Source organism: Phaethon lepturus, unplaced genomic scaffold, assembly GCF_000687285.1.
Source record: "Phaethon lepturus isolate BGI_N335 unplaced genomic scaffold, ASM68728v1 scaffold34216, whole genome shotgun sequence".
Taxonomy (NCBI): Eukaryota; Metazoa; Chordata; class Aves; order Phaethontiformes; family Phaethontidae; genus Phaethon; species Phaethon lepturus.
In genome coordinates, this window is record NW_010549058.1 from 4352 (window position 1) to 20140 (window position 15789).

The following is a 15789-nucleotide window of genomic DNA, read 5'->3' on the forward strand; positions in this document are numbered from 1 at the left end:
GTAATTCAGAATTAATTCAGACTGCGATATATATATATATGTTTATATATATATAAATAAAAACATTATATATAATATGAATGTGTAGATAACTAGTTTTCTAATGCTATATATAATTTTAATGCATTATATATTTTATAGAGATACTTTTTTTTACAATTACCTCACTAATTTTTAAACCAGAAAATAATGTTGTGTGATTAAAAAAATTATTAACTTTATATAATCTAATACAATATATCCAAATTCTTTCTTCTGACTGTACAAAACAGACTATGCCAAGACAACAGTAATTAATTTTGCCATTAGAACCAACAGTGTCCACTATGTGTTCGTAAAGTGAGATGGAGAAGTCACGTTGCAAAAAACAATACTTTAGAAATAGAGAAAAACTGCTCATAGATTTAGGTGTTTATCCCTACATATAGGACAGACTAGAACAGAACAGTTCAGTTGGAAGGGACCTACAACGACCATCTACTCCAACTGCAAAAATTCCCCATGAAGTAAGATTGGACGGATTAGACCAGCTCAACTTCTAGAGTACTGACAAAGGACAGTATGATCCATATTTTTAAAACGGAGATTAATAGGAGAAGGCAGAGCAGACATTTCTTTTGGTTGTTAAAATAAATGGAGGACATTAAAAGGAAAATAAAAATTTTTTATTTTCCATTTCTTTGAAAATGAATCTTTAAAGTATAGATTTTATTGCATACAATATTCAAAAGATTAAAGGCTTATTAGGGCTAGCAATAGGACTAAATGGATTATTAGAATGTCCACAGTTAAACAGGACATACATCCTCACTTGAGTGGTTTAGTTTTAGAACAGATATGTTTTCTCATGTTTCAAAACATATGCCAGTCAATGAAGCAGTGAGGAGGAATTATACTTCTGTGTTATCCTGACACATGAAAAAGAAATCCAGAGACAGTGCTGCTCCTCTGTTTGTTATTCAGTTCATTGAACTTAGCATTCTGGTTTGCTCATGATCTTGCCAGGAGATTTATTCCTGTTTCTTTTTTAATATGCAGGGTGCCCAGGGTGCTCAAGGATATCCTGGGGAACTTGGACCACACGGCCCTCCAGGAGCTTCAGTGAGTATGAATTTATGTCTCAGCTGTTACTTTAACCTTTGATTTTCCCAGAGACCTGTGAAATTACACAAATAGAAGTACCTGACTCTCCCGGACTTTTGAGCTCTAGAGACGTGTATGCGAAATCCATATCCTTCTGCACATATCTGATTTATTTTTTTTGCAGTTTATTTTGATTATTTTATGCATAATTTCCATGTTTTCAGAAGCATCCTTGTCCATGTAGGCATAAATTTTAATTTTCAAATAATTACCCATAATTTCACTTTAAATACTAATGTGCATAACTGTAAGAGAGATGTATATATTTGCAACTAGACTGTATAGACATTCTGTCACCGATTCACAACAGATTGCAGTTGTAAAGGTGGAAGAAGAATAAAAATAGTGATATAACTCATGGGAAAATTGGGTACTGCAGGACATATTGGTGCTGAAGATTGTAATTTTTAAACTATGGAAATTTTTTTTCCTTTTTTATAGGGCATGCCAGGGAAAGCAGGGCCTCCTGGACCTAAGGTAGTCTCAGATTGGTAATAAAAATGAAAACTTCCTATTATGTGTAACATCAGTTAACTCATTTTATAGGTGTTTTTAAAATTAAAAAAAAACAAAATTTGGGTATTTTTTTACAGGGTCTTATGGGACTGAAAGTAATAGGAACCAAAGGAAGAAAGGTAACTATATAAAATGCTTAAAAAACATTTTAAAAGTTTTGTTTCTGTTTTCTGCTTTGTCGGATATACTATGGTGAAATGTTTGGGGAAGTAAGTACTGTGAAATAAAAATTTTCAGTATATATGGAAGTCAGTATATAGTAGAAGCTTTTATTGGAAAATGAAAACATGGCAATTAATATCCAAGGACAAACTGTTTTCATGTTAAAAGCCAATGACATAAACTTCCTGATAGGAGGGGGGAAACCTAAGAGGAGCCAGTAGTTAATATTTACTAACACATAGCATTAAATTCATTTATATATCATTTGCACAGTATTCCTAAATGCTTATCTAAGCATGTAAACATTGGTAAATATATAGCATCTGTAGGCTCACAACTTCTTATGGCCAACATCTTTTCAATGTTAGCCTTTATGATGCCAGAAAACCTCCCAGATTTTGACTAAAAATTGGATGACTTGTTGTCCACGTTCTTACTTTGTATCCGAAATTATTGACATTAAGCTAGAAATGACTACGAATAGATCTGCTGTCTCTCGGGACTTCAGCCTGCAGTTGGAGGACCAGTGTAGTCAGTCTCAATGTTCTTACAGGTTCCTTTCAAGAACCTGGGGCATCTTGCAGTTATGCTAGCTGACCTGCACAGATTCAGCTGTGAACTGAAACAGCACTATCTGTCAGTGGGATTGGTTTTAACTTCGTGATTACTACTGGGAATGTGAGGAGTTTTCTGGGAAAATTTCTGTAAATAGAATCGATTATTCATTAGCATTAGCTCAGGTGACCATGGAGCATCTTGCTTCCTTGTAAAAGAGTGATGTATTCTTTGATGTTACGCTGCAAGTGCATGCAAAGCCATTCTATTGGCTTAAAATCACTGGAAATGATGAATGTTGTTTTGTTGAGCTCCACAGGAAAGATCACATTTAGGACTTACCCTCTTCTGAAAGATCTTTAATGGAAAAGCATACTGCAATATTAATGTTTCAGTTAAGGACACATGAAAGCTAATTTTATCTGTCAGCACTATGTTACAATCACCTCCCTGTAATACAGAGACTGCAGTTTTGAGGATGTCACCAGGGTCAGTTAATGTATTTTATTGATGGACTTAATAAAATTGAGAGAAAAATGGTAATCAAGGAGGTATTTTTATTTAATTTAGAGTTAAAATAGTTGTATAACTTTTAAAGAAATAGTATTAAAAAATTAAGCTATTTCTAGATACTTGAGTATAAATCAGCATATGCATTTTTGTATTTCTCAGCTAGGAGAAGGTTGTCATAGTAGTCTTAAGTCTTCCATATACCTTTTTTTATTGGAGCAAGCAAAGAGAAACGATAACTGTATTAATGGCTAAGTGGAACGACAGAAAAATTTTCACAATGTTGTCAGAAGTATAGCAATAATAATTTGAAGCAATAAAAAATACACTGCTTGTAATTGCTCTATTTTTCCTTTTTTCTTTCAAGGGTGACACTGGATTAACTGGACCGCCTGGCCCACCAGGAACTGTTATTGTGACATTAAGCGGACCAGACAACATGACGGTAATAAAATTGTTAAACATCACGTTTGCATAAGCCATCTTACTAGGTTTTACTTTGAGAGGACATTTTCATCTTCATTGTTCCAATAACATTTCCTTTTACCCATCCCAACATTTTTCAAACTTGTTTAGTTTGATACTAAGCTCTTCTTAGAGTGTGTCTGTACAGCCAGCTCAGCTGAGGCCCGTGTATTCACATGCACATCTGCACGATGCCAGTGGAATGCTAAATGCTTGTTAGTAACCCACCTGCTGTGGGTCTCTGAGTACATGAAAAGTAAATCAACTTTAGCTTCACCAAATCAACATGGATTTTCTGAATGGCTGTGAGAGACACAGCTGTGTTGACCTGTGGGCCTTGTCGCTGAAAATATCAGGACTCTCAGTTACCAGAGTTTCATAAAAGCTTACAAGTTCATGCACGTTCTCGTTGTTTTTATTGGAACAAGAGTAATCATGGAAAGTGTTGGAACAACAGTGAGTATTGGAGAATGGAAATACTCTGATTCAGCTTTCATTTTAAGTGTTGCTTTGTGAATTAAAATTCTTGCATTTTGTCCTTATATAGAACTTAAACAGCAGTAGTTGATACACAGCTTTAGGTGTTTATGTATTTAACAGAACAAGTCTTCAACCTGTTCTTGACTCGGTTGTCTTCATTTAATTTGCATCTAATCAATGGAATTATCAAAACTCCCTCTCCATTACATGCTAAAATAAAAAAGTGAATTTTGTGTCAAGACTGTATCAAGGGGGGAAGAGAAAGACTGCAGAAGCGAAGTTCATCTTTTAGGCACAGCAGCTCTTCCTTGTTTAAATCAAACATGGACCACCTGGAGCACTTCCCAGTCACAGCTGTGGTGGTTTATCATTGGGCAATGGCAATTTTTGAGAGACATTGAGCATTAAGTTTTAAAAACCCCTCAAAACTCCTTACATAAATAGTTTGGGGCAGGAGTCTAACCAGGTAGTAATTAGTCTGTAAACTTTGGCTTTATAACAGCCTTAGGATGTGGCCCAATACACAATAGTACTACACAGTAGGATAATCTAATCTTGAGCCCACAGAGGCAAGGCTTGTGTGGGTAGCCACTGCTTTTATGTATTGCAGGTAGCTGTAGCTCCAGTGAAGCAACTAAAGTTTATTTGGTTTTTACTTGCAATTTGTTGCCATTTCTGGGGATATTTACTCCAGTCCCCTTGCATGCAATCACAGGTACGTAGTTTTGAACTCCTATGTTCAGAAATATGTGGAGAGCCAGTTTCTTTTCCGAACTTCATAGACTTAGGCAGAAGCACTGATACGAAGTTTCTGTTTCTTAGTCGTTTAAGTAGAACCATCTCTGCTTAAAGAAGCTTGCTGGTAACGTAAGGATTTCCTGTTTGTAAAACATGAGTGTTATGGTAAGCGCTGAAAAATCCAAGAGAACGTATTAAATTTTTATTTTCTATGTAATAGGACTTGAAAGGAGAGAAAGGAGAAAAAGGATCGAGAGGACTTCCAGGACCAATGGGGTTTACAGTAAGTGACCAGAAGTCTATTATGTATGTACAAATCCCTTACATTCAGATGTTCAGGCAGCATCACCTACTAAATGCTATGCTTTAGAGTCCTGTATTTACACTACTTATTCCAACCTTCAATGAATAAAATAGAATTAATGAATAGAATGGGATGGGATACCTATTAATAGCATTCTAAATGTACTTTGTTTTTATACTTTTTTTTAAAGATAACAAAATCAGAAAAGATACATTTAATTTAGCGACTGTGAGTCTCAAAATACATGGGTCTTGAGGATGGTTTTGTTACAGGGACCGGTTGGTGATTCTCAGAGTGAAAAGGGTGACCGAGGAGAACCCGGAGCACAGGTATGTGCAAACAATTGAATACACATATGTTAGTCTTTTCTGAAAAGCTGTTTTGCACTAATGTTGCTCCCCAGTTTTTGTTTCAATGCCACTCAGAGCAAGTTTTCTTCGATTCAAAAGCTTTTTCATCCAGTAAATCAGACTAGAGAGCTAAAACTGAAATGACTGTTCTTATAGGCTCACATACCGTGAGTACATAAAGGTCAGTTGATGGTGGATGCACTTCTATTTGTTTTGCTATAAAGGTTCTACTGTTGAAACTTAGTTTAAAAAAAAAAACAAACTTCTGAACATGTACTGGCTTTATAGTGCCAGTGTGTATGTAGAAGAGAATTAAAAACATTGGGTTTACTTACAGCAGCAGACTTAAATTAGTATGCTCAACCAGCAGGTATGTGGAGACATGAAGAAAGTTGTCATAAGAGTGTTACTCTGTTAATAGGATAATATGAGAAAAATTCATATGTTTATTTTAAAAAGCATACACAATTAAAATGTAATTTAGTCGAGTATATCTACATTTTGAAGAGCATTAAATAGAAAGTTACCTCTTTGCATTCTAAAGGCTTTCAAACTTTCAGATAAAAGATAATCAATGAAAGATGAAGGTACTTAGTAACTAAAACTGTATGAATTCATAATGGTTTATCATCAGGGGAAAACCCTAAAGTAGCCAAATAAATCAAAATGTTTGGTGACGTTTTCTGAACAAAATATTTTGATTCCAAAGCAACATCAAGGAAAATAATTTTCAAATTAAATACTTCATTCAGTCCTGACATATGTAGTTTGAAACTTTTCCCGTACTTCTGGTGGTTGCAATAAATTTTCTTCCACAAGGAAAGGTAGCAAGACAAGACCAGTACTACCTGTAGATCGCTCTTTCTTTAATTGTGTGGTGCAATAACAATGATGATGTTATAAAGCAACTTGATTGTTACTTGTATTATTCCTATACATTATGAAAATTTTAATTTCTATTTGAGTTACTGGTGTAAAGTACTAAAAGTTCTTGCTATGCAATGTGTGTTGTTCTTCCTCCATCTTCTGTGTTTCTTCTATATTATGTCTTCTGTTTGCAAAAGCCCTGTCCTGTCATGTATTAATTTTAGAAATCTTCTTAACTGACCTCTCCATTCCTCCTTTGTGTAGGAAACAGTAGAGCACCCTTGCTTTTCTGCTTATTGACCTTGAAGAATGCTGAGGAAATACAAATTATGTTAAGACATTGACTGACTGGCTAGTCTAAAATGAAAATAAAATGTTTCCTTTTGCTATTGAAATTACATCAGTGAGCACAAAATAGCAAACGGCTGTGGATTTTATATTCTAGAAAAAAAATATTATTTTGTGCAAGCAAGTTTTGAGCCTGTGGTGACATCATTCCAACTCCTCTTCTCTTCCGGAGTATCATCTTTGGTTAAGTTCTGCTGTCTTTTCACTATTGCTGTTTTTTCTGATGCTTACATCGTAATTCATGGTCTAGTCATCTTTTTCAAAATTATTTTAAGTTTCATTGATTTATTCTGTGCAAAAGAAACTTCTAAAATGTACTTTCTCCCCTGTTGTTCTGAGCTCATAATCTTCCACCCCCCTTTTATCTTACCACTACTTTCCTACTGTGGATTTTAATAAACCAGGTTTTCCTCATTTCTGCCTTCAAGGTGGCAAGCAAGGTATCTGCGTTCAGAATTAAGTTTTATTTCCTTCTGTTTCTTTCCCCATTTCCCCCCTCTCTCCCTTCCCTTTGTCTTTTTGTTGTTGTTGTTATGAATTGCTTAACGTGTATTGTTGACACAGTAGATACCAGGACTGCAGCGGAAGGCTGCCTAATGTGCCATGCGCCATAAAAAACAGCAGATACCTCTGGCATGCTGCCTCCTCCTGTTTTCACTTTTCCATCTACTGCCCTACTTCCAAAAGCTTTGAAGTGCACTGCCTATTCTTGTTCATCAAATAATTTCTCTTCAAGTCATCTCTTAGCCCCATTTAATATGAGAAAAGTTTTTTCCTTCAGTATCTTTCCATGGTCACCATTAGAAGGGCTGCTAGATGCTGTGTTGTTTTATCATTTGTCTTCTGTCTGAAAGGATCTGATTTTGCACCAAGCCTTCTGCACTTGCCTGGCACTTTGTGCTGGTGAAGTGTCTGCCTCAACTAGTCCTCCACAGGAGGAGAAATGTCCAGGGAATATCCTACTCCCTGTTTTGTAGAGTTTTATGAACATTAGTTACAATTAGAAATAATTAATGTTTTTAAAAATAACCTTAATGACGTTTCAAAATTTATAAAGACCTAAAATACAGTTATATGCACAGCATTTAGTTGTTATGCTCTGTAAATGCAATAGCACCTCTTTTGAACTTAACTTTTTTAAATTTTATTTTATGTTTTTCCTTTGAAGGGTAAACCTGGAAAAGAAGGTGCCCCGGGTCCACCTGGCTTACCGGTAATGAAGGAAGCCTTCTAAACGCTTTCTACGTAGCAGTCATCTGTTTATCACGATCATATCATCCTGTCACAGCTTTTTCCCATTGCAGAATGTGTTTGAAAATGTTGGTTTCTATACACTGTGAAACATCTCCTTTCACAAAGCTGACCTTGGGACATACTATGTCCTCATAGGTTTATGCAGGAGAGAGGGGCTCGGTTCATAGATGTTCTTTGGGAAATAAAAAGACCTGTTGTTTCCTGCTGGCTATGTAACGAGTTTGAGACATGGTCCAAGTTACACAAAATTAATTCTACTGAGTTTAATTCTGGTCAGTCACATTGAAATTTTTTGCGAAAGAGTCATACCTTCACTTCAGCATAAATCAAGAAGCAAAATGAATAATTTTTAATCACCGGTATCAAAGACGTTCTTTTACCAAGAAAAGTTATTGTCAAGGTCACAGCTGCCTTGGCCTGAAACAAGATGACTGATAGATATTAATTGTCATCTTGTCATCATATAATTCTTGAAATACACCATTTTATAACCAATGTAACCTAATTGGTGTACTAATTTAAAAGCTGAACTTGCTCAAATATGTTTGGAATACTGTATTCAATTGGTTAAATATCAATTCTTTTATATTTACTTCACTTCCACTTTAACAACTTCATTAGGGTCACAGTGCCCTTACAGATATCTTATAAAAATTCTTATTGTCAGAATAGCCTATTTCACGTATATCTTACTAAAACATCATCTTCATCATGCCAAAACAACCTTCATAGACAGTCTAAACACATTCCAATCTGACAAAGAAAGGTCTGACAGACCACAAAGCTCTACTGGTTCAGCGAACAGAAAGAAAACTTTCTGTCATGACAAAAACATGTCATTGCTCTGTTCCCATTTCAACTTTACTAACTAGTAGTGCATTCAACAGCATAAGTCTCTGAGAAGCCCTTTTTCCTTGCATGCATACACTTGCAGAAAGCCTTAGCAGCAATCTGCACTATTTTCCCTCCTGGTACTGCTGACACCTCTTGAGATCAGCATCATCATGCAGACTGACCAAGTTCTGGGAGAGGGAGTTGCTGAGTGTGAGAGTCTCACATTGTGTGCAGTTTCTCCCCTTTCAGAAATAGTAATTTGCAGAGGGACAACAAACCGGAGCTTCTGACACTTGTGCTATCCAGAGCAGCACTAATGAGTGTGCCATTATAAAGGCAAGTTTGGATGAGGGACCTGTGGTATTTCCTACAGACATGGAACTATACCCCAAACTGAGTCCTTCCCTGAGATTTCTTCGCTGAACAAGTCACGATCACCTTCCCAGTGCCATGAAAGATTAAAGCTTTCCATTTTAGATCTTACTGATGGCAGTGCTAAAAGGTTAATGCTCCTAAAATTGTGTACTGTCACCTGCAGGGACAAAGGGGTGAACGGGGCAAACCAGGACTGGCTGGCAGACAAGGAGCTAAGGTATTGTCTAATGGTTTTGTTGTTGCTTTTGAGGATGAGAATAAAGATGTGTTTTGGGGTTATTATATCATTTTGTTTATCACTGTGTATACAATATGTTTTACTTCACCTAAAAGATGATAAGTAATGATATCATGGAATAGGGGATGGGTCAGCTGAAATAGATCATGTGTTTGAACTGGTGTCCATCTATGCCTGCTGATGTGTTCCTGTAGCTTTTGGTGTATGTGGCTGAATGGTTGTGTGAGGCACAGAGGTGGGGGTGGTGGGGGACTGGTCAGGAGCAGTTCTTCTTTAATCTTATGAGCAATGTACTGAAGTAACAGTGGGTACCAAATGTCATGTATTGTTTTTTATAAACAAACCCATCTCTCTCCTCTGATGAAGGGGATGAAAGGAAACACTGGTCCACCTGGAGCTTGTGGTCGAGTAAGTGTAAATTATCTTCATGGTATCATTTTTCTATACCGTTAGAATAAGAACACGCCAAACTGACTGTATGAGGCAGTAACGGATGTCCCGTGGTCCTCTAATGGAGGCATGGCTTTCTCAAAGTACTGATGCTGGGCGTCTCACAGAGGTGGCATCTTCCTTCATGTAGAGCTGGATGCATGGTCAGGGCCTGGTTAGACCCCACTCGGCAATTTTGACAGGAGATTGGACTGTCACAGAACAGCTACAAAAAAATCACAGGAGTTAATTTTCAAACCAGGCTCTAGTCGGTTCCAGAACAGGTGGTGTTAATTTTGAAATCCTGAGAAGACGTTTTAAAGAAAGCAAGAGATACTACGAGTACAATTTCTCTGTCTTCTGATGCTGTCTCGCTAGTGGCTTCCTTAAAGATCCCATGCACACTTAATGGAAACCTTCTGCCCAAATTGTTCAAAAGAAATAACATTGTAAAAGGCTAAATAATTTGTGATATTAACAGAGTACTAAAAAACCACTGCTTTTCAAAAAAATCAATAGGAGAAAAGTAAAAATTTTGAGTTTTAATTTCAAGCAGGTTTTTTTATTCCTTTAAAAATTGGTACATTATTAGTCTGTTTAAATTTTGGTGTCATGTGTATATATCAAGGTATAATGCTTACTACAATACTGATTTGCTAGTAATGGTGCCCGTGCAAAATAATCCAGAAAAGAGCAAAAATTTGTAGTTATAAAAAAATAGTTACAGCAAACCACATTTTTATTTTGCCTGCCATTCATAGAAACTTTGAAATATCATAATATTAAACTTCAATAAATTAAATATTAATTTTTATAGGAATGACTTTCTAATTCATATGTGATTTAAGTAGTTGACTTTTGTCTGTTTTCATGTATGATTATTTAAAATAGTCTAGCTATAGCTGATACTGCTTTGAGCCAATGGAATAGACTAAGTGATGCCTAGAGGCTTCTTTCAAGAATATTTTCTATTTCATGCTACCTTATCATTTGTGATTGGGTCTCCAACTTGCACCTTGCCTGTATAATTGCATCTGCAGGCAGAGTCGTCCTCTGGGAGTTGAGGAACTGGGCTGAAATCCCAGCCCAATCTATTTGTACAGGTCTCTTGGCATCATCTGTGTATAACAATTACGATTTCATTTCTGGCTGCTTGTAATAGCCATGTGATTAGAAAGTCTCATGGTGTCACAACATCAAAATTATGAGTGAGATCATAACATTGTTCTAACCAAATGCTCAATATGAGGCACTGTGCTTCTCCATTCTTATTATTCTTTCTTTTCTTACCATCTTTCTCTTAAGACAGAGTATTATGATAGTGTGGTTGGTGAAAAAGGAGATGAAGGACCCCCTGGACATCCAGGACCAAAAGGTCAACGTGGCATGCCTGGTGAGTGGCACATCAAAACCAGAAACCTTTAGCAAGATCTGTCCACTCAAAGGGCTTGTTGCAGGCTAGGTTTTTGAGCACCCAGCAACCTGCGTCTTTGTTTACAAGAGTATTTTGAAATTACTCTCACCAAATTGCAGAATGCAAGTGTATCCTGAGACTTTGATTTATGGCCATATTTCCTCTTAAAAATAATGAAGCTGGCACACTTCTGTGCGCAGATAATTGATTTGAGCACCTAAGCTCACTGACATCCTGTCTCATGACCTTAGTGGACTACTGCATCAGCACATTATTTGTATATGCCATAGACAAGCCATCAGGGCTGTAAGTCTCCTGTTAAAGGTCATGCACTTTTTTCTTTTTTTGTTTTGGGCGGGGTGAGCTTTCATAGTTTGTTTTATGCTATTTTTATTGCCTGTTATTCTGAAGTAATAAAGATATGCAAGTTTTAATTTTGTTTATTTTGGCCATGCTGTAAAATTAAAATGTACTGATTTATTACTTGGGCTGTCTCACAATGTAACGAGAACTTGTGGCCTGAACTCTGAGGCAGCATCTTGTAGGCTATATCTCATACTCACCCAGCAAGTCCTTGCATTCTGTGTTTTGATGTTCTAGTTTTACGAATATTTATGTATCCAAGTGATTGTGTTCCACTCAGTGAATACTCTGTGTTGTTATAAATCTACTTACATACTTCTAAGGGATGGCAACAGGAAAGTTGAGCCTTGCAAAGGTATTAATGCATTGTTAGGAGGTGGTATATTTACTAGAGCAAATAACAGTGGCAAAAAGAAGCAAGTATGCAAGCCTGTAAGTCGTTCTCAAGTAATTGAGTGCATCCTCACCTAAGATCAATGTGGTGGATCCTATTCCTACTTGTTGTAAACTTCCGTATCTTGCCATATTTCAGTGAGAATTGTCAGTATAAAACGGTTGCATAAGTAGTAGATGCCTACTCGGGCAAAACCAAATTAAAAGATAAAATAAACTTAAAATGCAGAAGCCCAAAGTTTGCAGTCAGTATTAATGACTAGTGACTTTGCAGAGTATACAGTGGTTTAACTCAAGTTCTAAATACATTGCTTTTGCAGGGCCACAGGGTCGTCCCGGAGATGCTGGTAGACCAGGTATGTATAATGGTCCAGTACCAACAATGAAACATATTGTTCTTCCTGCCTATTACACGGAATCAGCTTTGTGGAATCTTAACTTGAGATTATTTTAAACATGTTTCTAAGTGGTAAAAAATTGTCACCCAAAAGCTATTGTAGGCCAAGTATTTAAAGAGAGGTTAAAGATAATTTTTAAATATCTTTACATTGTCATTGTGATTATTTAATATGTTACAAGATAAAAAGTATTTGTGAGATGAACTCAGTATGTTTGTCTCATCCTATTGTGTATTTATTTTGCTTTGAAATTCCATTTCTTTGACTTCATTTTTGTATTTTTTCCTCTTTGGTTAGGTGTGACAAGACCTGGTCTGAGAGGTCCCCCAGGATTTCCTGGGCCAAAAGGAGCAAAAGGAGAGAAAGGACAAACTGGCTTATGCATTGTAGGCCCTCCAGGACTACCTGGTATTACTGGCAGACCTGGTTCTGTTGGATTACCAGGTCCTCCAGGAGAACCAGGTGACATTTCAGTACTGAATATATAATGAACAGGAGCAAATCCAGAGTCATCTCAATGTCTAATGTATGAGATTATATAAATGCATTACTTATAGAGTATATTTTGAGTAATATGGTTGAATAGAATTTTTCTTTGGAAATTTTGTTTTAGGATATTCATGAAGTGAAGGTGCTCCATTGCTAATGGGATTCTGTAGAGAAGATACAGTGACTTCCCAGTATAAAGGTTTCTCACTTTTCTGTGTAACTGTGGCTATAAAGATCTGCTACAGAAAACCAGGAAAGAATAATGACAGAAAATCAGTTCTTAAAATTCTTCCAAAAGTTGTAGTAAATCTGTAAAACTAAATTCAGAAGGGGCTAATCTGAAAGCTAGAGAAATCACTTGCATGCCTTCAGAGGTCTTAGTGGGCCTTAGAGCAGGTTTGAAGTTCTGGCAGTGTGAAAATAAAGCAGTAGGAATTTATAAAACTTCTAGAAACTCTATTAACTAGGAGTATCAACAGTATCATGTTTCTTTTATATATCTTATGACCAAAACAAGTTTTTCTGAAACAATGCCAATGTAGTGCTTCTCTTTTCTTTCTCTCTGAAAATTTATTGATCTCCAGATATATTACCTTAGGAATAGCTCAATGCATGTTCTGTTTTTCCCAAGTAATAGTAAATACACCAGAATAATTCTGTCAAAGGTACATGAGCAGCATTAATAATTTAGGATTAAAAGAAAAGTTTCCTTTCCATTCCTGGTTAAAGAAAGAGTTATGTTGCTCTTGATTCAGATAAAATGGAAATACTTTCCCAGAAGGGACTATGCTTTTTAAAGGCTAGGCAGACGGATCCACAGTCTGCTGAGATTTACTTTGGCATTACTGTATTTATCCTCAAGTGCTTCCAGTTACAGGTGTAACCTGGATTTGTGCAGGTAGTTCTCTCTTTTAAATGAATCATAGAATGTCTCAAGTTGGAAGGGTCCTGTAAGGATCAGAATACTGTCTCCTGCTCATCCTTGCAACTTTTTTCTCTCTATTTGCTAGGAGAATTGTCTGAATAATCTGCTGTTGTAATGGTGCCATGCTCATTTCATTAACAGGCAGAGTAACATTTAGAACAAGCCTACCAGGACTTCCTGGAGAGCCAGGATATACAGGACCTCCGGGACCTCCAGGAGATATTGGCATGAAAGGTCAGTTTCAGAAAACTATCACTCAGAAGTAGGTGATACAATCCAGTAGTATTCATGGATCCTCACAAAATTTTGAATTTAATTTACCTCTTAAGCCATTTGATGAGTTCAGAGATTTAAGAAAATTTATTAGGGATAGCAAGATGTCTTCCTCCCCTTACAGTAAACAGCAGCTAAAAGAGCAGTGCATGTGCCAGTGCTGCACACCAGTTGTGCAGCATTGCAGCAAGAGTGTAGATCTTCACTGGGACAAACAATTATTACAAGTTGGTAGGGTTTTTATATTCTCCCGTTATGTTTGACACCAATAGTTGTTCTCTGAGAGAAAGTTCCTTCTGCACATACCACCACAGGAGCTGCTGAATCTCTTTGCCTCTTGCCACTCATTAAAGTTACCCAGGCTGTTATGGAGCCATGTTAATTTGAAGCCCAGGTCCCCTTCTTCTTTTGAGAGAATTTGGCTTATTAGTGGAGTGACTATATCCAAATGGTTTATGAAAACTAGACTTAAAAAAAATCAAGAGATTTAAACTGAATGTTCCTGCATTTCTAATTAAATGTGATCAGTTCTGATCACCTGTCTGACCACAGGTAATTTTGTTCTGTGTTGGAAGTGATCTTCCAGCAAAATTAAAGCCGTGTTCCTACCGCTCGCTGGCCAAAGTCTTAGCCATTCTCTATAACAAACTATGTAACACATTAGTTAAGCCTGGGAATGACTTGCTGTGGAACAGCTAATGAATTATTTTCATTCTAGGTGATGAAGCTTCCGTGTGTACTGATTGCAGCTATATTCCGGGAATACCTGGTCTTCCTGGTTCTCCTGGGCCACATGGACAAGATGGCATGCCTGGTAAATTATCTTGTTGTTTCTAACAGGATGGTAGGAAATGCCAGTGATTTTGCTTTTAGCATGAGAATCAGGTATGGGCATGTCTGCAGCATGCAGTCCTTGAACTAGGCATGAGTTGTGGTGAGTGTTAGGAGCCTGATGCAGCTCCATCCACTCATAGGAGCACAAGCCCTAAAAGAGGTGAAGTCAGAATGCTAATAGGCTTAGGTGCAGCCTGAAGCCAGGTCAGTCTATGATGATACAGTCAATGTAACAAGCAGAAACCTTCAATGATGGGAGTGATTATCGGAGCTTGTCAAAATCCATGTGCTTGTTTTCATTTTTCTTTACAAAATACGCTGTTTCTTTTGCAGGTAGAGAAGGAGCAACAGGTCCAAAAGGTTCTTCAGGTTCTCCAGGAGCACCAGGGTTTCCAGGAGCTCAAGTAAGACTTGGGATTATTTTTCAGATCCCGCAGAAATTGTTTCAGAGAAACCTGGTGTTGCTGACTGGTGTTACATGCAGTGTCATACCAGGTGATCTCAACAGTTTTCTTGCTGTAGTAATGAATGTGTCTGCATGGGAAGCCTAGGTAGAGACTAAAATGTGGACAGCTGTCCATAGGTTAGTTTGAATATTTATATTGGAGCACAATATACTCCTCATAATCCAGGAGGAAGCAGTCAAGGACATGTTAAACCACCTGGACACCCACAAGTCTATGGGGCCTGATGGGATCCACCCGAGAGTAGAGACAGCTGGCGGAGGAGCTTGCCAAGCCACTCTCCATCATTTTTCAGCAGTCCTGGTTGGAGAAAAAAAAAAAAAAGCCACTCTCCATCATTTATCAGCAGTCCTGGTTAACAGGGGAGGTCCCAGAAGACTGGAGGCTTGCCAATGTGACACCCATCTACAAGAAGGGCCAGAATAAGGATCCTGGGAACTACAGGCCTGTCAGCCTGACCTCTGTACCGGGGAAGATCATGGAGCGGTTCGTCTTGAGAGTGCTCACAGGGCATCTGCAGGACAACCAAGGGATCAGGCCCAGCCAGCATGGGTTCATGAAAGGCAGGTCCTGCTTGACCAACCTGATTTCCTTCTATGACCAGGTGACCTGCCTAGTGGATGAGGGAAAGGCTGTGGACGTTGTCTACCTGGACTTCAGTAAAGCCT

General features: G+C 37.4%; 1 protein-coding gene across 1 annotated transcript in view; it reads left to right on the forward strand.

Annotated features, from left to right (window-relative positions):
* LOC104623164 (collagen alpha-3(IV) chain-like) overlaps positions 1–15152 on the forward strand; it is a gene marked incomplete at both ends in the record, with an annotated part of 18445 nt that extends 3293 nt beyond the window's left edge. The window contains 14 exons of the mRNA XM_010290162.1: positions 1039–1101; positions 1585–1620; positions 1737–1778; positions 3254–3331; positions 4790–4852; positions 5146–5202; positions 7607–7651; positions 9065–9118; positions 10874–10961; positions 12059–12094; positions 12434–12598; positions 13692–13784; positions 14542–14637; positions 14991–15152. Of these exons, the coding sequence (XP_010288464.1) occupies positions 1039–1101; positions 1585–1620; positions 1737–1778; positions 3254–3331; positions 4790–4852; positions 5146–5202; positions 7607–7651; positions 9065–9118; positions 10874–10961; positions 12059–12094; positions 12434–12598; positions 13692–13784; positions 14542–14637; positions 14991–15152 (1078 nt within the window). The remainder of the gene's footprint in view (positions 1–1038; positions 1102–1584; positions 1621–1736; positions 1779–3253; positions 3332–4789; positions 4853–5145; positions 5203–7606; positions 7652–9064; positions 9119–10873; positions 10962–12058; positions 12095–12433; positions 12599–13691; positions 13785–14541; positions 14638–14990) is intronic.
* Positions 15153–15789: the final 637 nt, after the last annotated feature.